Source organism: Jaculus jaculus, chromosome 8 (genome assembly GCF_020740685.1).
Source record: "Jaculus jaculus isolate mJacJac1 chromosome 8, mJacJac1.mat.Y.cur, whole genome shotgun sequence".
NCBI classification, from domain to species: domain Eukaryota; kingdom Metazoa; phylum Chordata; class Mammalia; order Rodentia; family Dipodidae; genus Jaculus; species Jaculus jaculus.
Window position 1 is genome coordinate 74658518 of NC_059109.1, and position 24926 is coordinate 74683443.

Here is a 24926-nt window from a genome sequence, read left to right on the forward strand (position 1 = left end):
TGAATGTGTTCAGTGTAAGAACAGCACATCAGAATCAGCACCTGATTTCCCCTTGATGACAGAAAGACAGAACATGCTGTGAAGATTATTATTTTTTTCCCCAAGGTAGGATCTCACTCTAGCCCAGGCTGACCTGGCCTTGAACTCATAGCAATCTTCCTACCACTGTCTCCCAAGTACTGGGATTAAAGGGGTGTGCCATCACGCCTGGCAAGATTTTTTTTTTTAAACTAAAACTTATACAGTCACCATTTTATGGCCAAAGGTAACAATTTAGTAGTGGCTGAGTGTATCTTCTTGGACCTCACAGATAATCCAGACCTTCAAGTTATTCTCTTCAGTGGGTCCCTATTCAGCTCCTTAGTTAATGTTATGGGTAATCTTCGATTGATTGGGTTAATTCAGATCTGTCCTAAGCTTCATACACCCACCTATTTTTCCCTCAGCTATCTGGCTCTTATTAATTTCTGTCACAACTAACTAATGAATTTTCTTTTCTTTTTTTTTTTTAAATATTTTATTTATTTATTTGAAAGAGACAAAGACAGAAAGAGGTAAATAGAGAGAATGGGTGCCTCCAGTCACTCCAAACGAATTCCAGATGCATACACCACCTTGTGCATCTGGCTTACATGGGTACTGGGGAATCAAGACTCAAACCAGAGCCCTTAAGCTTCACAGGCAAGCGCTCAACAGCTAAGCTATCTCTCCATCCCTCTTTTCCTTTTGTTTTTCGAGGCAGGGTCTCCCTCTGGCTCAGGCTGACCTGGAATTCACTCTGTAGTCTCAGGCTGGCCTTGAACTCACAGCGATCCTCCTACCTCTGCCTCCCGAGTGCTGGGATTAAAGGTGTGTGCCACCATGCCCGGCTTTTCTTTTCCTTTTTAAAGTTTTACTTACTTATTTATGGGAGGGCGGACAGAACGAGTGCACCAGGACCTCTAGCCACTGCAAACAAACTCCAGACACGTGCCACCTGTGCACCTGGCTTTATGTGGGTACTGGGGAATTGAACTCAGTTCCTTAGGCTTTGCAGGCAAGCACTTTAACTGCTAAGCCATCTTTCCAGTCTCCAACTAATGAATTTTCTGTGTGAAAATAACATTTTATACACATGCACATGCCAAAAAATAAAAACCAAGTCAAACCAAACTGAACAACCCAACCAAGACTACTTTGAAACTAAGGAAAGTGTTTTCCAAGAAGACAAATGGTATACTGCAAAAGCTGAATTCTTGGGCTGGAGGGATGGCTTAAGCAATTAAAACACTTGTTTGCAAAGCCTAACAATCCAGGGTTGACTCCCCAGTAACCATGTAAAGACAGATGCACAAAGTGCACATATGTATTTGGGGTTCATTTGTAGTGGCTGGAGGCCTAGCATAGCCATTCTCTATCTGTCTCTTCTGTGTGTGTGTATGTTTAAGAAGCTGAATTCTTGGCTGGGCATGGGGGTGTACACATTTAATCCCAGCACTTGGGAGGCTTAGGTGGGAGAATCACCAGGAGTGTGAGGCCATTCTGGGGATACACAGTGACTTCCATTTCAGCCCCAGCTTAAAAAACAAAAACAAAACCCCCAAACTCAAAATCTTAACAAAGCAGACCTCCAATGAAGTTTGTAGGGCTCTCATACAAAAAGAGGAAAACAAGAACATAGTCTCACACTGCATAATGCTGCTTCAGGCAATGAGGAACCACTCATATACAGTGGCCCATGATATTATGCTACCTAGCAGCATCCCATCCACCTTAACTCTCCAATGTTCATATGATGGCAAAACTACCTAACAATGCACTCCTCAGAATGCATCCCTGTGCTTAAGTAATGCATAGCTACTTAACAATCAGACAAGTTATTTAATTAACTTGGGGACAGAGTAGGGGCTGACATACTTTTTCTATGAAGATGAAGATAGTGCTTCTGTGTGCCAAAAGGATATAATGCAGACAGTTATATAACGAGAAAAGATGTCTTCTTTTGGCAAGCCAGGTGTACTAATGAAGAGACCAGCACTCTTCAGAAAGGATTACATTTCACCTTATGGGATTCACAGTTGGGGCCCCTGTCAGCAAGCATATGCAAACACAAGTGGAAAATCCATCTGACCCACAGATCCAGGCACCAGTCTGAGCACCATAACTGTGGTTATCAACCCTGGACAAAGGCTGCACACCTGTCCCTATTATTTTATTTTTTTATTTTCCAGGTAGGGTCTCACTCTAGCTCAGGCTGACCTGGAATTCACTATGCAGTCTCAGCGTAGCCTCAAACTCATGGCGATTCTCCTACCTCTGCCTCCCGAGTGCTGGGATTAAAGGTGTGCATCACCATGCCTGACTGCCTGGCCCTTTCTTAAAATGTCTTTTTTAATATTGTATTTTAAAATTAATGAATTAATTATTTATGAGATAGACACAGAATGGGTGCACCAGAACCTCTAGCCACTCAAATGAACTCCAGATGTATGTACCACCATGTGCATTTAGCTTATGTGGGTTCTGGGGAAATCAAACCTGGGTCCTTAGGCTTTGCAGGCAAACACTGTTAACTGCTAAGCCATTCCTCCAGCCCCTTATATTTTTATTTATTTATTGAGAGACAGAGAGGGAAGGAGAGAGGGAGGGGAGAGAATTGAATTGGAATATCAGGGCCTCTAGCCACTGCAAACAAACTCTAGATGCATGTGCCACAGTGCACATCTGACAAATGTGTGTTCTGGGGAATTGAACCTGGATCTTTAGGCTTTGCAGGCAGCCTTAACTCTTTCCATCTCCTCCACCTGGCACTTTCTATGAAACTCAAAGATGAAACACTTTTCTTTGTCACCCACATTGCCGTTTTTTTTCTTTGGTTTGTTTTATCTTCTTTGAGGCAGGATTTCACTCTAGCTCAGGCTTACCTGGAACTTACTCTTTGGCACCAGGCTGACCCGGACTCAGTGATCCTCCTACCTCTACTTCTCATGTGCCGGAATTAAAGGGTTGTGCCATCATGCTGAGCTAGGTTTTGTTTTTAAAAGCCAACTTTTTCTAAAAAGTTGGTTGAAACACTTTAATATTTGGCTGTCTGAAAAATTCAAAAGCATGGAAAGTCCTCGCCATATTATAATCAAACTACCAAACACACAAACCAAAGAAAAAATATTGAAAGCAGTCAGAGAGAAAAATCAAGTTACCTACAAAGGCAAGCCCATCAGGATTATAGCAGATTACTCAACACAAACTTTAAAAGCGAGAAGGGCTTGGAGTGATGTATTCCAAGTTCTGAAAGATAACAACTGTCAACCAAGGTTAATTTATCCTGCAAAGCTATCCATTCAAATAGACTGAGAAATAAGAACATTCCACAACAAAAGCAGGCTAAAGAAACATTTAAAGACAAAACCAGCTCCACAGAAAATACTTGAAAGGATCCTCCATGCCGAAGAGAAGGAAAAGCACAATATAAGAAACCTGGAAAAAAACAAGCCATACTCAAATACTAGTTAATGCAATAAAGCAAAGGTAGAACGGGAACTACAAAACAAGAAAAATGGCAAAAATAAATACACACCTTTCAATAATATCTCTTAATATGAACGACCTCAATGCCCCAACCAAAAGACAGAGGTTTGCAGACTGCATTAAAAAGCAGGATCCTTCAAGTTGTTGCCTCCAAGAAACTCACCATTCTACAAAGTAAAGACACTGTCTTAGGGTGAAAGGTTAGAAAATGGTGTTTCAAGAAAATGGGCCTAGAAAACAAGCAGGGGTTGCTATCCTAGCATCTGACAAGACAGAGTTCAGTCCAACATTAGTTAGGAAAGATAACGAAGGTTAATTTATATTGATTAAAGGCACACTCCAACAGGAGGACATTACAATCCTAAACATATATGTACCTAACATGTGGGTTCCCAACTTCATCAAACAAAAGCTATTAGAACTAAGGTCACAGATAACACCAAACACAGTGGTAGTAGGTGACTTCAACACCCCAATCTTATCAATTGACAGGTCATCCCAACAAAAAAGGCATCTGGATTAAATAAGGTCATAAAACAAATGGACCTAACAGATATATAAAGGACATTTCATCCAAATGCTACAGTATATACATTCTTTTCAGCAGCACATGGAACATTCTTTAAAATAGACCATATAATAGGACACAAAGCAAATCTTAACAAATACAGGAAAAATGAAATAATTCCTTGCAGTCCATCCGACCACAATGGAATCAAACTATAAATCAGTAGCAAGAAAAGCTATAGAGCATATACAAAATCAGAGAAACTAAACAATACACTACTAAATGATGAATAGGTCAATGAAGAAATCAAGAAGGAAATCAAAAACTTCACAGAGTCAAATGATAATGAGAACAAAATATACTAAACCTTTGGGACACAATGAAGGCAGTTGTAAGAGGTAAATTTATAGCTTTAAGTGCCTAAATTAAGAAATTAGAAATATCTCAAATAAACGACCTAATGCTTCACCTTAAAGCCTTGGAAAAAGAAGAACAAGGCAAAACGAAAATCAGTAGACAGGAAGAAATAATAAAGATAAGGGCAGAAATTAATGAACTAGAACCCCCCCCCAAAAAAAAATCCAAAAAATCAATGAAACAAGAGTTGGTTCTTTGAAAGGATAAATAAGATTGATAAACCCTTAGAAAATCTGACCAAAAGAAAGAAAGGAGACACAAATTAATAAAATTTAGAGATGAAAAAGGCTGCATCACAACAGATATCAGAGAAATTCAAAAAAATCATAGGGACATACTATAAGAACATATAGTCCACTAACCTTGAAAATCTGAAAGAAATGGATGATTTCCTTGATTTATATGACCTACTTAAGTTAAATCAAGATGAAATTAATCACTTAAATAGACCTGTAATAAGTATGGAGATCCAAGCAGTTATCAAAAATCTCCCAACTAACAAAAGCCCAGGCCCAGATGGATTCACTGGTGAATTTTACCAGAACTTCAGTGAAGAACTAACACCATTGCTTCTTAAGCTTTTCCATAAAATAAGAGAAAGAATCCTACCAAACTCCTTCTACAAAGCCAGCATCACCCTGATACCCAAAACAGACAAAGATAGAACATAAAAAGAAAAGTAAAGACCAACCTCCCTCATGAACATAGATGTAAAAATTCTCAACAAAATATTGGCAAACAGCATACAAGAATATATCAGAAAGATCATTCACCCCAACCAAGTAGGCTTTATCCCAGAGATGCAGGGCTGGTTCAACATACACAAATCAATAAATATAATACACTATACAAATGGACTGAAGGACAAAAATCAGATGATCATCTCTAATAGACGCAGAGAAAGCATTTGACAAAATCCAACATCCTTTCATGATAAAAGTCCCACAGAGACTGGGCATAGAAGGAACAAATGTCAACATAATAAAGGCTATTTATGACAAACCTACAGCCAACATATTACTAAACAGGGAAAAATTGGAAGCTTTTCCACTAAAATCAGGAACAAGACAAGGGTTTCCACTGTTCCCACTTTTATTTAATATAGGTCTGAAAGTCTTAGCCATAGCAATAAGGCAAGAGATACACATAAAAGGGATACAAATTGGAAAGGAAGAAATCAAGTTAACATTATTTGCAGATGACATGATTCTAAACATAAGGGACCCTAAAGACTCTACCAGCAAACTGTTAGAGCTGATAAACACCTACAGCCTTGTAGTAGGATACAAAATAAATACACAGAAATCAGTAGTCTTCCTGTATGCTAACAACAAATGCACAGAGGATGAAATCAGAGACTCACTTCCATTCACACTTGCATAAAAAAATTAAAAAAAAAAGTACCTTGGAATAAACCTAACCAAGAAATTGAAGGATCTCTACAATGAAAACTTTAAAAATCTCAAGTGAGAAGTTACAGAAGACACTAGGAAATGAAAAACATCCCTTGTTCTGTGGTTGGAAGAATCAATATTGTGTAAATGGTAACCTCACCACAAGCAATCTATACATTTAATGCAATCCCCATAAAAATTCAATGGCATTCTTCACAGAAATAGAAAAAACAATCCAAAAATTCATTTGGAATCACAAAAAATCTTGAATATCTAAAACAACACTGAGCAACAAAAATAAGCCTGGTGGTATCACCATACCCGATTTTAACCTATACTACACAGTAATAGTAACAAAAACAGCATGGTACCTGCACAAAAGCAGACAGATAGATCAATGGAACAGAACAGAGGACCCAGATGCAAGTCCAGGTAGCTATAAGCATTTGATATTCAATAAAAATGCCAAAAATACTCATTGGCAAAAAGACAGCCTCTTCAGCATATGGTGCTGGGAAAACTGGATATGTATCTGTAGAAGGATGAAAATAGATTCTTCTCTCTCTCCAAGCACAAGAATTAAGTCTAAACGGATTAAAGACCTTAACATCAGACCTGAAACTCTGAAACTGCTAAAGGAAAAAGTAGGGGAAGCCCTTCAACATATTGGTCTTAGCAAAGACTTTTTGAATATAACCCCAATTGCTCAGGCAATACAACCACAGATTAACTGCTGGGACCTCATGAAATTACAAAGATTTTGTATGGCAAAGGACACTGAATAACGCAAAGAGGCAACCTACAGAATGGGAGAAAATCTTTGCCAGCTATACATCTGATAGAAGATTAATATCTAGGATATACAAAGAACTCAAACACTTAAATAATAAGAAATCAAACAAGCCAATTAAAAAGATGGGCTATGCAACTAAATAGAGTTCTCAAAAGAAGGAATACAAATGGCAAATAAGCATCTAAAAGAAAGTTCTATGTCCCTAGTAATCAGGGAAATGGAGATTAAAACTACTTTAAGATTCTATCTTACTTCTGTCAGATTGGCTACCATCATGAAAACAAATGACCATGAATGCTGGCGAGGATGTGGAAAAAGAGGAACCCTTCTACACTGTTGGTGGGAATGCAATCTGGTCCAGCCATTGTGGAAATCAGTGTGGAGGTTCCTAAGACAGCTAAAAATAGACCTACCATATGATCTAGCTATAGCACTCCTAGGCATATATCCTGAGGGCTCATCTCATTACCTTATTGATGTCCCTCAACTGATGAGTGGATAATGAAGACATGGCACATTTATACAATGGAGTTCTACTAAGCGGTAAAGAAAAATAAAGTCGTGAATTCTGTGGGAAAATGGACTGATCTGGAAAGGATTATACTAAATGAGGAAACCCAGGCCCAGAATGCCAAGCGTTGCATGTTCTCTCTCATATGTGGATCCTAGCTACAGATGACTGGACTTCTGTATGAGTAGGAAGAAAACTCAGTAGCAAAGGCCAGTAAGCTATAAAAGATATAAAAAGGGAAGAGAAAGGGAGGGAGGGAGTACTTAATAGGATGGTATTGTATACATGTAAGTAGAAGAATAGATTAAAGGGGGTGAAATGGCCCAAGTGAGGTTAGGGGAAGAAATTGAATAAAGGAAAGGTGGAGGTAGAGCTGATCAAAATCTAAGAGGATATAAATAAATCATACAGAAATCTACATTTTGGACAATGGAACACTCAGGAGCTGTAGACTGTTGCTAGAAAATTTTCATTCCAGGGATAGGATACCTTCCAGTGAGTTGTTGGCCAGGGAGTTCCCCGGTGCCCCCAAAACATTATATATAGGCCTCTGCCGAAGCCCTTGGTTTCCCACCATGAATAGATGGTAAGACCATATTGCTGTAGACTCCACATAATTGGGCTGCAAGGCCACTGAGAAATCCTGCTGGAACTGGGCTGATAACCTCCTCCATGTAGACCAGCTGACAGAAAGCTGGAAGAAGCCATTCTTCATGTAGTTCAATGGGAGAGAGAGAAATCACCAGTGGAGATACTCAACAGTGGACACTGCAAGTCTTATATGTTGCCAGCCAGGCCAACAGGTGCAATAGTGGCACGTGTGTCATGGCAGAAACCAACTGCCCTCTAATTGGACTGGAGGCCCTCTCTATGGAAGGGAATACATCCCTGATACTGAAAACTTAAAATGGGGTAGTTGTGAGCCCTGGGGATGTAACGTCTACTGCTGTCTGGCTGAACGTATATACCATGCTTACCAAACTCCCCAGTAAACGTTTCTCTTAATGTTCATACCCTTATAATAATGCTACTCTCACTTTTTGGTAGAGAATCTTGTCTTTTCAGATGGCAGTGACCATGGGATGACCCAGAAGGCATCATGATGCTGGAAAGAAGTGACAGGAGTGCTCAGCACTGTAATATCTCTATCACACCTTCCAAGGCTCAGTGTCTATTGTAGAAGAGGTGGTGGTGAAAGAATTTAAGAACCAAAGGAAGGTAGGACTCCTTACAATATGACCCCTCCAGACATAAAAGGCCTGGATATTTATGACCTCACACTACCTGATAATACCTACACAAGACCATCATAATAGTAGGAAAAGATATATCAAAATAAAAGAGAGACTGACTGAGAATGGGAGGGGATATGATAGAGAATGGAGTTTCTAAGGGGAAAGGGGTGGAAGGAGGGCATTACCATGGGATTTTTTTAAAATAATCATAGAAGTTGTTAATAAAAATAAAATAAAAAGATAAATAAAAACATCAAATAACTCAAAAACAAAACAAAACAAAAAAAAAAAACAATCAAAAAATACCAGTACCACACTAAACATTGTGGTGGTGTTTTTTAAAAAAGCCAGTATGCAATTAAAGAGGATTCCACTGTTGTTACAACAACAACAACAACAACAACAACATACGGGAAGGATCAGTGGTTTGGAGCAGAGCTCAGTTCATATCTCCACAGCCTGGCAAAAGTAGAAACATGGAACAGTGTGCATAGGGCACTTAGCACAGGGGCACACTGGGTTCTGTTTTTTGGGAAAGGCTGGATCCAGTGTCATCTCCTTGCCTCATTACTGTCTGCATTTCATTTGGACCCCTAGAAAATCTTGCCCTTCTATTTTAATTTCACAATCAATCCACATTTTCTATCTGTCCTCTTCCCAATTGTGGACTTAAGTCAAAGGCCCAGCTCACATTCCCTGTCCCATTAGACATCTTTTAAGTGTCATTTTTTGGCTCATGGCCTCCTTTTCCTATAAATCTCCCAACTCCCTGCCTGTATGTAGCTGTCTCTCCCTGGTATCAGAAAATCCTCCTGCTATAGCTTCTTGAGGATTGAGGGTACATAAAGGAGCTACCACATGACCACAGACAATGTTTTGCATACACCAAAACATATGAGCCATAGCCTTTATAAAAACTTGCTTGACATTCAAGTTGACTAAGAGACGAAACAAATACAGAACTTTAATAGAGATATTGGTATATAAAAAATCTTAGCCATGGAAAGGTTAAGCAACCAGGAATTACAGAACAGAATATGTATTTATAAATTCTCACAACATGAAACACTACTAATAAACATCAAAAGTCAGAGTGGGGAGAAGTGAATTAAAGGTTTTATTTTGCTCTTCTTTCTCCATCCTATCCCCAACAAACAGCCCTGGGGGTGAAACTCAGGACCTTCGTACATGCTAATCATGTACTTCACAACTGAGTTACACAGCCCAGGGAAAATGTTTATGAAGACTAATTTTCTCTAGGATAAAAACATGTAACTTACCTCCTTTCTTCCCTTACTTCGAGATGCTAGGGTTGAACCTAAAGTCTTATGCATGACAGACAAACACTTACCAGAGCTACATTCCTGGCCCCTCCAGCTCTTCTTCTAGAGCAGAAAGGGATCTTTTGGAGACGAATTATTGAATTATAACACAGAATTTTACCTATATACTTCCCTGTAATCGAAATTACAAGGTCTTCGGTTGAGCTCAAGTAAAAAGTTTCTTTCTACCTTAGCACTCATTTCTCAGGGACACACTTGCCAAAACATCTTTTTTTAAAAAAAAAAAATACTACCTGTCTACCTGAGAGGGGGAGGGTGGGGAAGATTGGGCATGCCAGGGCTTCTAGTCACTGTAAACAAACAATGAACTCCTGATGCGTGAGACACCTTGGACATCTGGCTTTACGTGGGTACTTGGGAACTGAACTTAGATCCTTAGGCTTTGCAGGCAAGTGCCTTAACTGTTAAGCCATCTTTCCAGCCCTCTAACTTTTTTTTTTTTTTTTTTTTTCCTTCAGGATATTTTCTAACTTTTTTTTTGAGGTAGGGTCTCACTCTAGCCCAGGCTGACCTGGAATTCACTATGTAATCTCAAAGTGACCTTGAACTCACAGCAATCCTTCTACCTATGCCTCCCAAGTGCTGAGATTAAAGGCGTGTTCCAGCACACCAGGTCTTTTTTTATTTTTTTGAGGTAGGGTCTTGCTCTAGGTCAGGCTGACCTGGAACTCACTATGTAGTCTCAAGATGACCTTGAATGCATGGCGATCCTCCCACCTCTGCCTCCCAAGTGTTGGGACTAAAGGCATGTTGGTGCCATGGCCAGCTTAAAGTATTTTATTTTTATTTATTCCAAGAGGGTCTTTTATTGTACAGTGTGGCTTTGTGGAGATGCATCTGCTTAGGCCTGTGTCTCTTCAAGGACATTCACCAATGCTAACAGCAGCAGTGCTTTTTCTTCTTTCTTGTTCCCTTGACTTAAAATTGTATTACTTTATAAAGAAAATGCCATAATCAGCATCAAGCCAATAGTTTAAAAAACTGGGACAGAGAGGCTGGGTGAGTACTTGGGAGGCAATTTTGGGAGCAGATTCCCCAGTACCCATGTAAAGCCAGATGCACAAAATGGTACATGCATCTGGAGTTCATTTGTAGCAGCTAGGGGCCGTGGCACACCCATTCTCTCTGTCTCCTCTCTTCTACTTGCAAACATATAAATAATAAAAATATTTTTTACAAAACTGGGATAGAAGCAAACATTTTAAAAAAAATGTTGGGGGTTGGAGAGATGGCTTAGCAGTGAGTTTGCCTGCAAAGCCAAAGGATCCAGGTTTGACTTCCCAGTACCCATGTAAGCCAGATACACAAGGTGGCACATCCACCTGGAGTTTGTTTGCATTGGCTGGAGGCTCTGGTGCTCCCATTCTCTCCTTCCCTGTCTCTCTCCTTGCAAATAAATTTTTTAAAAAATTGTTAAGTTGTAATAGTGAACAATATATTAGCATTAATGCCTCTTGTATAATTTAATTATGTACATTTGCAAGGATTCTGCTAAATAGCATTAGACTGGTAATAAAAATAAACACTTGGGCTGGAGAGATGGCTTAGTGGTTAAAGCACTTGACTGCAAAGTCAATGGACCCAGGTTCAATTTTCCAGGACCCACATACAGCCAGATGCACACAGTGGCACAAGCCTCTGAAGTTTGTTTATAGTGGCTAGAGGCCCTGGCACACCCATCTCTCTCTCCCTCCAATACATACATAAATAAATAAATACATGAACAAATGAATAAAAATAAATAAATAAAGGGCTTGACTTTTTCAGGAGATTCTCTGTTATGGAGATTTTTTTTCCCATCTTCCCTCTCCTTTCCAGATTGGCAAGGAGGGGAATTCCCTTTTACTTGAGTTTTTCTAGTTTTTCCACTGACTAAATAAGCCCTAAAATTCATAACTAAAAAAATAAAATGAAGGGCTTGAAAACCAGTTCACTGTCAAGCTATGAAATGAAAGAACTTGTTAATTTTATGTATCTGTATTTAAAGAGTTTCTAGAAAAAAAGTCTATAAAGTAAAAATAGATGCTCTTCTTCCCAGACTGCCCAAACCTGGGAAAACCACTAGTAGTAGAAAAGTAAATGACAGAGTGCCTGAGTGTATCCTGAGGAGCTGAGTAAATACTAAGTGGTAGGCCAGGAGAATGGAGCACAGTAGTGAATCTTGGTGCTGCCAGACTCCAGGCTTTGCCAGTAGAGATGCTGTTGGGTTGTAGCTTTCTTGAAAACTGCACCTTAAAAATCATAGGCTGTGAAGAACTCACTTAGGATACTAGTTACACACAAATCTGTGTGCTGGGAAGGGGAGCCACACTACTCTAAGACCCAAGCAACTTTAATAGGCAAACCAGCTACTCCCAACCTCTGCCTTCTTTTAGCTCCTCTGAGTATTCTTACCTGCCCTTTGAGATGCCTTCCTTTCCTTTGTCTTCCCCTTGCCCTTTCCCATCATATCTATCCCTCTTCCTCAGAAACCACACATCCTATGGACCCTCACCCCCAACCCCATCCCCAGCAAGACGGGCAGCTCTGTTCACACATCCAGCTTTAGTGCCCAAGGAGAGAGCACAGTACCTGTCTGGGTTTCACTAATCCTCCAGTAAGTCCATTTTGGCCTTGGGCTACTATTAAAAGCCATACATATAAAAACATTCTTGTAGCTGTATCTTTCCACAAATACTGGCAAAGTAATGTGGAGATGCTGGGCCACAAGCTTGTGCCCTTGAGATTCTAACACACAGTACATGCTCACACCCACAGTCCCACTGATAACACAAACTTCTGTCAACTTTTCTCTCCTTCAGTGATGGTTCATGGCACGTCACTATAGGTTCTACCTGCATAGTCACTCACTTTTTTTAAGATATCCAAGCTTGTATGTGTAACACTTAAGCAGCCTCCAACCTGACTGCAAAGTGCTCTCTTTCCTACATAAGCCCTATTCAGCATTCAACCTTTAGAGTGCACAGCCATTTCTACCTCTGTGGATTATTCACACCACAGCTCAATTTCTGACTAGACTACCTATTTATTTACTAACTGTGAAAGCTGTTTATATATTCAACATTTCCTCCCTGATTACCCAATAATTTCTTTTTCTCTTTTAGTTGAGGCAATAAAGTATTGACTGTTGGCTTAAAACAGAAGACTCTTCCTCCTATTCAATCATCCTTATTTTCCTGAGATCCTTGCATTAGAAGTAGCTCTGTGCTGCACACGTGCTTTAGTGGGCTCTGTTTCTGAGATGCCATTCCTGATGCCTTTTGCTCTCAAGACACCCTTTCTGCCTGGTTGCTGTGTTCTCGTTGGAAAGTTCTTCTAGTTCCATCTGCTTCCCAACTTGCCTCTGCCTTTCCCTCTGCAGAGCATGCAGGTGCTGGGCCAGTTTCTGTGCTAAGACAGTGTTCCTTGATGGGCAGTGGCTCTGCCTTACCTTTGCAGTCAATGCCATCAGACTCCAGGGAGGGCAATCCTCTTTGGAAGGTAAAGATTCTTTTGTCGCATGTGTGCGCTTTTGTTTTGTGCCAGAGTCTTTCTTTTTATTGAGCTTCTGGGGCACCAACATTTCTGGGATCTATCCTCCCCTGGGAAACTGGAGTTACAAGTGCTGTGGTCAAGGGCCCAGCTATTTACAAGGGATCTGGAGATTCAAATTCTGGCAGTCTTGGGCCCCCTTAGGCTCTCATACTTGAGCAGAAAGCACAATTAACCACTCAGCTACCTCTTAAGACAGGGATTTTTTTCTTTTGCTAGTTTTTCCCTTAAACTTTTTTTTTTTTTTCCCCAGTTAAACTTAACTGTCATTGCTGGGCACTATGACACATTCCTTTAACCCTGGTACTCTGGATACTGAGGTAGGAGAATTGAGGCCAGTCTGGAGCTATATGAGTTCCAGGTCAGCCTGGCGTAAGGGGAGACCCTGTCTTGAAAAAAACCAAATCCCCAAATGTACTATAATTATGTATTTTTAGTTAAAATTTATGTCAACATGCAATTTGAAGGAGAGAATAGCTGTTTCTGTGAACATAAAGCCAAATGCGTTGGAAAAACTGGATGAAGAGTCAGTTGCTTTCAAAAGCTATAGTGCAATTATAGGAGGAATAAGTGACTGCTGAGGCCACAAAGAAACAAACAAAACACAAAGCCTGTACTTACCCCAGTGCTAGAGCTCTCAGTGCTCACCTACTGGGACAGAAATGCCCACTCGGGGAAAAGGCATGCTCTGCCCAAGGAGCAGCACTGTCCCTATGGTGAATTAAAACATCAGCCATTTCAAGGACTTCCAAAGTATTATCTTACTTTATTTATGACTCTTTTTTATTATGTTTCCTTTTCAAATTTGTCTTACTTTTTTAAAAAAAGATAACCAGTGAGATATTTTATAAAGAAAATAATAAAATCAAACCACCCCTAAAAACCCACTATAAGCTTCAGCAAATCTTACCAATGTGGGATCTTTGAAATATCCTAGATATTATTATCTTCACTTTTTTTTTTTTTTTTTTTTGTGAGGTAGGGTCTTGCTCTAGCTCATGCTGACCTGGAATTCACTACGTAGTGTCAGGGTAGCCTTGACCTCATGGCAATCTACCTCTGCCTTCCAAGTGCTGGGATTAAAGGTATGCACCACCATGCCCTGTCTATCTTCACTGTTTTACTCAGAATAAATTATACAAATAAAAACCCAGGGCCTGCCTGGAGAAGTAAAGCACTTACCCCAAGACTCCCAAGGCCTGACAAAGAACTGTGAAGATATCTTAGAAAGCATCCAAATAAACCTTCACAGCCTAATTCAAGGTAATGCCATGTGGTTGCAATGCTTCTTGTTGCACAATGAGGTTATGGGCTTGTTCTCCTTTAAGCTTTTCTATAGTTCCCCAATCAAAACACTTAATAACTTGGATTGCTTTCAGCCAGAAGGCCTCCTAGTGTCTGTACACTACACGTTCCAGGGGCCTGCCACCTTGTAGCTGCCTGTGATCAATAGGAGGCAGCTCAATGTTCTGTTATGGGATAGACATGTCCACTTGTCATCCTCCTGGCATGCCTGCCTCTGGGTATAGGCCTATGCCACTGCATGCTGGTGACAGGTAGGAAAGGTTCATAGTTTCAGCTGCCCATCACCTAGCTGCCAGGGCGTGTGAACACAGGTGTTTGTAAAAAGTGCATGAGCGTAGTGGTCCAGGTCATGTATCAACAGACTCTAAGGTACCTGTACAGCTCTTTTTTTTTTTTTCTTAGTCCATACATTTATTTACTTTGGGGAATAAAATCAATTGACATTACATTTAGAATGTCTTATTTATGGTCACTTTCTCCAAAAAAGGTATATTTTGAAATCAGGACACTTGTTTTATACATCCCTATAGAGAAATGTAGCCTTTCAGCATTCCTAAAGAACACACTTTAGCATTTGCTACATTGTAGGAAGAACATTTTCCTGCCTCCACTTGGTTTAATACCATTTCATTGTCCATTGAGATGAAACATAGATACTATACACTACTTCCACATTTCTCTTAACATACACACTGTATGTTATATGAATATGTATCAATCTTAATTGGCAGTGATTTCTTCCTTAGGGATTTTAATAATAACTGTGGATTTTATAATCACAGGAAACTTGGAACACATAGTTCAGAATAATTAAGGCTGGAGTAGTATCATGTCAACCTGAACCTGAGTGATAGCATGTCCTCAATTTATGTAATATAATTTGTGAAATCTGAGTTTACAAACAAATATCTCTCTGCCACTAGAAAGCTATTTTAATAACATTTTTTTGTTTGTTTTTTGAGGTAGGGTCTCACTGTAGCCCAGACTGACCTGGAATTTACTATGTAGTCTCAGGGTGGTCTTGAACTCACAGAAGACCACCCTGTACAGCTCTTTATTCCCGTGACAATGTAAGTGCTTCAGGAGCTTTTCTTCTTCATTTTATTAAAAAGTTACTTACTAGTAGCCATTCCTGAGAACCCTATGCCCTCATGGAAGGTGGCAATGGGGCTTCCAGCCAGCAACATGAACATGACCTTCATTCTTACAAACTATTATCCATAGAGGGATTCACACATGCAGACAGACACATGGAACAAGCTTTGGAATTTCAGTAAAGCAAACACACACTGGGCCATCTTAGTAAGGATTATACAACCACTGACTATCACAGCCTCTCTGTGGTCTTCTCATTTCTCTTTTACATTCACTTCAAGATCCTTTGAGCTAAATCTTGGTCAGCAAGACAAGTTCATTCTTGAGAAAAAGGTTGTAATCTTACAAAATCATGGGGCAAAATACTAATTCAGCATGTGGGCATGGTCTGACACAAGTCTTGCCCAGTCACTGAGGTTTTACACTCTGTGTCTGCAAGTCCTGCCATTGTTGTTCAAGATACCAAATCCTTAGGCACTCCCTGCCTCTGTTGTCACATCCCTCATGAATTGAGCAGTCAGGCTTGGTGGACACTTGCCTAGATAGGAGCAAGGTCCTCAAATGACAGTGCAAATTACACACATGTACTAAACCTTTCCAAGTGTCACCATATACCCTCTCTGCAACGAGAATAGAGAAGAAATTGGGAAGGATCTGCTGGACTTGGCTTTGTTGCAAACTGAAACAAAGCAGTCTGCTGCAAACATCAGAATCAGTCTTTGAACCTTTTAAAGTAGCACACTCTTGTGAAAATGTGGAAAGAAAGCACAAAGGGAAAAAGCCAACTACTATGCTGTTAGTTGCCTACAGGTAACTTGGAGCCAGAGCCTGGTAATTTAGGACATCTCAGCCACTGCCAGTTGGTTTCACTGCTAACACCTAGGCAACCCAATCACCGTATATGGATAAACTAAGAACAAAAGGACAAAACCAACAGCCATGACTGGTTTTCCTGTATTTGAGCTACATTTGTGAGTAACTCCTTATATTAATGGTTGGTTTGGTTACAGACCAAGTGTGGCCTACTTGAGCAGAGACATGTAACTTAGCCAAAGATGACCTGGACACACTTCCTTGCAAAATCAAGAAGGTAATGAGGAGGTCATCAGGGATGTGGACATGAGCACCTTTGATAGACCACAGAACTGTGAAAGGAGAAAGACAATATAAAGGAAGGCAAGGGCGTTAGCCAGCACCTGGCAGGTACAGCTGGAGACATGGAGAAGGTGGGCCTGATGATGCCAAGGCTGTTTCTGACTATAGCAAACATACTACCAGGGATGCTGGGACTTTCAGATCAGTGCGAGACAATGCCTCTAGCTGTGACCCCATTTACAGGCCTATCCTGATTTTTTTTTTCCCCCCTGTGATGTTTCATTGAGATTCAGATCCCAAGCTGTAACTGCTGGACCTCCTGGGAAACTGGACTTAGGCCACCTTTCTACATTCTTGGATCCTGGGCAGGCAGCTGTGGTCGTGGCTATGAGAGCTATGGTTTCTATCTATAAGGGTTCTATCCTTCGGGGTTCACACAGAAATGTGTATGAAACTTACAAACTCTATACTAGATCTGTTTGCTCTCACAACTCTAGACACTCAAATGTCTTATTGTCCATGTGCCCAGAAGTTCAAAGCAAGGCTTACTCCTACTGTTGGGTCAGGGGAGACATAAGTAGAGCCAGCCCTCAGGTAGATCACAGTAAGCTTGTGCTTCAGAGCCACAGGAGGGACTAAGAGACCCTGGGAGTCCTCCACAAACTGTCTGGAATCTGGCAGGCTGTTTGATATCTCCAAGTACCATGGTTGCTTCAGGTACTGACCCCACCAGACTAGGGATGATGTGTCACAAAGTGACAATTCTCGGCCTGTTCTACCATCCTGCCTTGCCCACAGGGCCTGTGCACACACTACCATGATCATCCTCATTCCATTTCTATTGCTCTCGTCTAGAGTCATGCAAAGGCTTATAGGGATATGTGCAGGCAATGCATCTGATTTAAGCAAATATGTCTATGGCCACACCACTCTACATATGCCCACTCTTGTCTGATTTAAGCATATTCGAGACAGGCTTGAAACAGAAAGCAGGTGTGCGTAAGGTGTGGTTGCACATCACCCCCTCCTTGAAGTGCACTAGACTGAGCTCTCTTTTGTCACCAATTTTCATCATTCACCAGTGCTCAGGGCTGCATGGGGTGTGAGGGTTATAGGCAGGCCATGCACATGACTTTCCCAAATCTGTCCACACTGTGAGGACTGGGTCAGCAGCAATCTCCAGGCTTCAAGAACAGCTGCTTGTGGTATGCTGACATCAGGAGAAAACAGCAGGACCGTATATAAAATGCAACTCTCCTACAAAAGAGCTCTCTGAATGGAACACTCACAAATTTGATTTGTCTTGGTTTGATCATCTAAACTACCTAGGTTCTTGACTCACAGGTTTTCTGGGAACACATGCAGGAAGTTTATGCAGTAACTGGTTTCACTTTATCCCATTAGGACAACATACCAGTGTGTACCAGTGCTGAATGAATGGGAAGTACAAAGAGGGAAATACCAAATAACAAGAGCTCTTCTCAGGTAAATGGAAGCTTCCTTTCCAGTAAAGGACTCCAGGCCCACCTCACGGCATCCGACTTTATGCAAAGATACAGGGTATCTGCAGCACTATACTGACAGCACACACAGATTCCTTTGCTAAAGGTCCTTTCCTCACGTAACCCTAAGCTTAAGGTCAGATGTTCCCAAGGGATTGTTCCACCAGAACTTCAGGATTTTTGCTTAACTAATGATCTTATATCTTCTCAGGCTGTACTACTATTGAAGTGACCTTGAGTTTAAATTACTCAGGGAAAAACTGCATTTGTATTGAGAAGGAACAAATTTTCCCAATGATCATAACCCTTGGACAAACTAGTATAACTAGTTACACAGCATCCATGTTGTCCTTTAAGCCCTCTAGTGAGGAGTATAGAGCCTACTGGAGGAGCGAATTAGAACAGACACAGGTTTTGGTATCTGCTGGAGAGGACTGTACATGCAAAGCAATCACAACAATCCTATCCTTCCCAGTATCTGTTCTCTTTGCACACTCCTATTGCCAATACCATTGTTTTCATGGTATCATCGCAAAACTGCCTACAGTTATAATACTGCTTATACAGTATTTATTATGTGTTTATTCAGTGACTGCTTTTCCCATTTTTTTTTCAAGGCAGTCTATGACCCAGGTTGACCTAGAACTCACTGTAGCCACAGGTTAGCCTCAAACTCACACACACCATCCAACTTTAGGCTCCTCAGTGCCGGGACTAAAGGCATGTGCCACCCTCCTGGCCCACTTCTCATTCTTAACAGACTGTGACTTGTGTAGGGCAGTAAAATATCCAATCATTAAGCCCAACTTCCCGGCTTCCTGTGCTCTAGCCAACCCAGTACTAAAGCCACACATGGTGTGGCTTTCTGGGAAGGCAGTGCTTGTTTTTCTGTCCTTGCCTCTTCCTTCCTTGAATTCAGAGCCATAGTACAATCAAAAAGAAGCCCTCTGGGTGCATCCCTCTGGACTGCAGGTGAGTTCTGCACTGGTCAGCTCCATACAGTTGCCTGATAGAAAGCACTTTGGTAGCAAGGCCCTGCAAGCTGGATGCACTCAGTGGGTACTCACAGTCTGTCGTGTACTCCACCTGCGAGGGCTGTGCAGGTGTGCCATCTGTGGTGGATTGGGCAGGAGAAGAGCTGTCAGCCTGTGCTTTACGGACAAGGGCTGCTAGGGGGTGATCAGGATCCACCACCTTCAAGGGCTAGGGATGGAGAAAACATGTAACTTTAATATTTTCTGTTTGGATACACTCAAAAGCTTCCAAGACAATGTTACTTGTGTTAGACCCAGAACAAAACAGAGCAGGGAGAACACAGACTGAATGCACATTGCCAATGACAATGATCAAAAAAGTCCCTTAAGAACCATGGCTTTGCACAAGAATGCTTTAGCAAACATGATTTTTCTACAGCTGTCTATTCCACACTGGCTTCCTGGTTACTGATCCTGCAGTCAGATAATGGCTCTGACATAGGTACATCCTTCTTTTCCTTTGAAAATCTCCATCTTCTTTTACCTTATTGAAATAATCACCACCAATATGAGCACACCTTCCAGACCACAATTTTTTGCCCACTCCTGAATACAACCTACTTTCTGAGAGCTACTGTGTTAATTTAGACTGATCACTCTACACACATCCACACACAGATCCTGCATAGTTATGGCCGAGTGTTCCAGTTGGCTGAGTACCAAAAAAACCAAGTAACAATTTCTAAGCCAAAGGCAGGAACATTGGTACCAGACTGCTACTCATAAAAGTGTGAAAGTTCAAACCAAGGAAAAGCTCGAACTGATTTCTCATGCTCTAATCAATCAAGAGCCTTCCCTCCAGAGATCAGCTGCACTGCAGGACTGCTGAAAATCATATGCTTCTATCTCACAGACTTCTCTTTTTATATTAAAAATGGCAGATTGAGCATGTCAGTGCACCAATGACTACCTCAGAAAGATGAGGGGGTCAGAAATAATAGCATTATTTATTTAGCAATTGCCTATGAAGGTAATAAAGGGCTTCAGAAAGTAGATATTCTGAATATCTATAAAACTCAATCCTACACAAAACAAATTCCAAGTCTTCACCAACAGTACTTAAAATATAAGGAAACAAAAGTAGTTTGCTTGTGAAATTTATAATATAGGTGGCCTAGAAAAAAGAACAAATGAGCAGTTTTGTTATGGCACAAAGACACACAGTTCAAGAACATGATAAAGACCTTCATCAGCTCTTCAAGGCGGTTGCTCTTCTTAGAAGCAAAAAGAGATGGGTGCAAGTAACTCCCATCTTCCTCATCATCTTCATCTTCATTGTCAGAGCTCACTCCTGACTCTGAAATCAAAATTCAACATTTTGCTTAGCCAGACATGGTGACTTAAACAGGAAAATCATCACAAGTTCAAGACCAGCCTGGTATACATAGACAGTACAAGGCCAATTTGGACTCCAGAGAGAAAACCTGCCTAAAAAAAGATTTTGGGTTAATTACACATGTGGATCAAATTATCACTTTCTACTCCATAAGTATATACAATTAATATATCTGTCATTTTCTATTCAATAAATACATACAAATAATATATTTAAATATTTGGGGGGGCTGGAGGGATGGTTTAGCAGTTAAGTTGTTTGCCTGCAAGTCCAAAAGACACAGGTTTAATTTCCCAGGACCCATGTTATGCCAGATGCACAAGGGGTTGCACATATCTGGAGTTCGTTTGCAGAGGCTGGAGGCCCTGGCACACCCACTCTCTCTCTGTCTCTCCCTCCCACTTTCTATGTCAAATAAATAGATGAATAAATAAATAAAAAGTGAGGTCATCCTGAGAGACAGAGTTTCCACTAGAGTGAGATCCTGTCTCAAAACAAAAACAAAACTAAATAAGAAATCAAACAACCCAATTAAAAAATGAAGCCAGGCGTGGTGGTGCATGCCTTTAATCCCAGCATTCGGGAGGCAGAGAGGTAGGAGGATTGCCGGGAGTTAAAGGCCACCCTGAAACTACATAGTGAATTCCAGGTCAGCCTGGGCTACAGTGAAACCTTACCTTGAAAAACAAAACAAAACAACCAAAAAATGATTTTGATACATGGCAAGAAAAGGTTCAAACCAAATATGGAAAACTCAGGAGCAGACAAGGGCACGGTTATATATGGTCACTCCTTGGTTATCTGTACACACTAATCTATGCAGAGAGAGAGCCTTATGGTTAACCAAATGTTCAGAAAAGGCCAGAGAGAAAGGTCATGACCCTTGCTCAACTTACAACCTACCTCTAGCATTTACTAAGGGCATTATAGTAGCCTAGCTTTTATTTTAAAAAACAAGGCAAAAACCTTACTTATTTATGAAAAGAAAACAACATTAAGCTTGGGGTGGTGGCTCATGCTTTTTTTTTTTAGATTTTTAAAAAAATATTTATTTATTTGAGAAAGCCAAGAGGGGAGAGAAAGAGGGAGGGGGGGGGGAAGGGAGGGAGAAAGAGAGAGAATAGGCACACCAGGCCTTTAGCCACTGCAAATAAACTCCAGATTCATGTGCCACCTTGTGCTTCTGGCTTAAATGGGTACAGGGCAATCAAACCTGGGTCCTTAGGCTTCACAGGCATGCACCTTAACCACTATGGCTCATGCTTTTAATTCCAGTATCTAAAACAACTTTTTTGTTTGTTTGTTTGGTTTTTTGAGGTAGGGTCTCACTCTAGCTCAGGCTGACCTGGAATTCCTTGTTATCTCAGGCTGGTCTTGAACTCACAGTGATCCTCCTACCAGTGCATCCTGAGTGCTAGGATTAAAGATGTGTGCCACCATGCCTGGCACAAATTTTTAACTTGGGAGGCTGAGGCAGGAAGACTGTCATTAGTCAGATAGGACAGAGTGAGACCTGCCTCAAAAAAAACAAAGCAGGGCTGGAGAGATGGCTTAGTGGTTAAGGCACTTGCTTGCCTGGACAGCCTGATGGACTGGGTTGATTCACCAGTACCCATGTAAAGCCAGATGCACAAAGTGGTCTGAAATTTGTTTGCAGCAGCAACAGGCCCTAGAGTACCAATTCTCTCTCTCTCTCCTTGCAAATAAATAAATAGTCTAATCAAATGTGGAGGTGCATGCCATGAATCCTAGCACTTGGGAGGCAGCAGTTAGGAAGATCACTATGAGTTTGAGGCCACCCTGAGACTACATAGTGAATTCCAGGTCAGTCTGGGCTAGAGTGAGATCCTACCTCAAAAACAAACAAACAAACAAACAAACAAACAACCCTCCAAAAACCAAAAACCAAAGCCCCAAATCAATCAATCTAGTAAACTGGGCGTCATGGTGCACAACTTTAATCCCAGCTCTCAGGAGGCTGAGGCAGGAGAATCAGTGTGAGTTTGAGAACACCCAGTGAATTACAAGTCAGCTTGGGCTACAGTGAGACCTCACCCACAGAAACAGAAGGTAAGAGTTAACACAACTGGGCTAGGGGTATAGATCATTGATAGAGCATTTGTCTACCGTGTGCAAGGCCATAGAAAAGAGGAATGATAGAAAAAAATTTCTAATGGAATTGACATTGGCTGAAAAAAAACAAGATTCAATGCAAGACATATGCAAGAGCCCTGTCTCTGGGTATTACATAAAATGGAGGTAATCAGCCTTATGAGTACAAATAGAGACCCTTAGAAAAAGTTATGGTAAACCAAGTAAAATGAAGCACCTTCAATTTTATAGATGTGTATAATTTTTTAAGTCCTAAATGCTGGTGTAAGTACATGTTCTTGTAGACTAATCTCCCAAAAAAAAAAAAAAAAAATCAAACCTCATTTCTTTTTTAAATTATTTATTTATTTATTTGAGAGAGACAGACACAGAGAGAAAGACAGATAGAGGGAGAGAGAGAGAATGGGCGCGCCAGGACTTCCAGCCTCTGCAAACGAACTCCAGACGCGTGCGCCCCCTTGTGCATCTGGCTAATGTGGGTCCTGGGGAAACGAGCCTCGAACCGGGGTCCTTAGGCTTCACAGGCGAGCGCTTAACCGCTAAGCCATCTCTCCAGCTCCTCATTTTTTTTAAATGAAAGATTTCCAACCTAGATTATGCTTGGATGGTATCAATATTTAATTGTATTCCAAACATCTGTAAAATAATAACTAAGAATTTACCACAGTGCACCAGCAGGGCTAATCAGTAGGACTTCATAAATATCTGAAGAATTGTATTCTCTATTTCAGCCACACATCTGAGAAACTGTAACTTCATCCTTTAGTAACTCCCCTCACTGACCCCATCTTAACACACAGACCTAAAGTCTCACCGGGAAAGAACATATTCACATACTTTTTTTCTCTTCACTCTTGTTTTCTGCCACCGTTGTGTAGCGTCCTTCTTTCATAGCTTTCTGGATGAATTTGTAGTAGGGATTGAGGTAGTGATCGAAGCGCAGGAAGTCAAACTGTGAGTTTCGCGCCTGCTTGGCCTTCAACATTATTTCAAACTGTGCTCCCTGTTTGCACACAAAATTGGCTGTGCGTTCAATAATAGCGTGCATTTTGGCTGTTGGTGGCTGGGAAAAAACACAGTTGTTCAGTTTGTCCTCTTTTCCATTGGTCACGTGATTTAATTAAAAGAAATAGTCCCAGTTTTACTATACCCTTGTAAGAGTTAAAGAGACATTTCAGCTAAAGTGCTCATTTTGGTTCCACCTGTGAGATCATATTCTACCTATTTCTGAGCTGTGCCTATATTTGTGAAGAAGAAAACACATCCATTATCCAGAAGTCATCCAAGTAATTTTAAACAGATTTTCTTGCTGTTATTTTTTTTTTTTTGAGGTAGGGTCTCACTCTAGCCCAGGCTAACATGAAACTCTGTAGTCCCAGGCGAGCCTCAAACTCACAGCATTTCTCCTCCCTCTGCCTGTTCAGTGTTCAGAGGATTAATATCCAGGATATACAAAGAACTCAAAAAACTAAATAAATTGCCAGGTGTGGTGGTGCACGCCATTAATCCTAGCACTTGTGAGGCAGAGGCAGGAGAATTATTGTGAGTTCAAGGCCACCCTGAGACTACATAGTGAATTCCAGGTCAGCTTTGGCTAGAGTGAGACCCTATCTTGAAAAAACCAGAACTAAATAATAAGGAATAAAACCACCCAATTAAAAAATGGGCTATAGAAGTAAATAAAGAGTTCTCAAAAGAAGTAACAATGGTGGCATAAACATCTAAAAAAATATTCTACATTCTTAGCCATCAGGGAAATGCAAATTAAAACTACTTTGGGATTCTATCTCACTCCTGTCAGACTGGCTACCATCATGAAAACAAATGACCATACATGCTGGTAAAGACACAGGGGTTACCTCACTTAGTATAATCCTTTCCAGAGCCATCCATTTTCCTGCAAATTTTATAACTTCATTTTTCTTTCCCGCTGAGTAGAAATAAATGTGCCACATCTTCAGCTGAGGGACTGTCTAGGCTGGTTCCATTTCCCAGCTATTGTGAATAGAGTGGCAATAAACATGGTTGAGCAAGTATGGAGGTTCCTGAGACAGGTAAAAATAGATCTACCATATGACCCAGCTATACTCAGCTCCTAGGCATATATCCTAAGGACTTGTCTCACTACCTTAGAAATACTTGCTAAACCATGTTTATTGCCACTCCATTCACAATAGCTGGGAAATGGAACCAGCCTAGACATCCCTC

At 40.8% G+C, this 24926-nt stretch overlaps 1 protein-coding gene across 6 annotated transcripts in view; it reads right to left on the bottom strand.

The window, feature by feature from the left end:
• LOC101602550 (splicing factor SWAP) overlaps positions 1–24926 on the bottom strand; it is a 99771-nt gene that overhangs the window by 54646 nt on the left and 20199 nt on the right. For all 6 annotated transcript variants that reach the window (XM_004668869.2, XM_004668868.2, XM_045156458.1 and 3 more), the window contains exons 5-7: positions 23556–23781; positions 20455–20567; positions 19304–19439 (exon numbers count right to left, since the gene is read on the bottom strand). In XM_004668869.2, coding sequence (XP_004668926.2) covers positions 19304–19439; positions 20455–20567; positions 23556–23781 — 475 coding nt within the window. The remainder of the gene's footprint in view (positions 1–19303; positions 19440–20454; positions 20568–23555; positions 23782–24926) is intronic.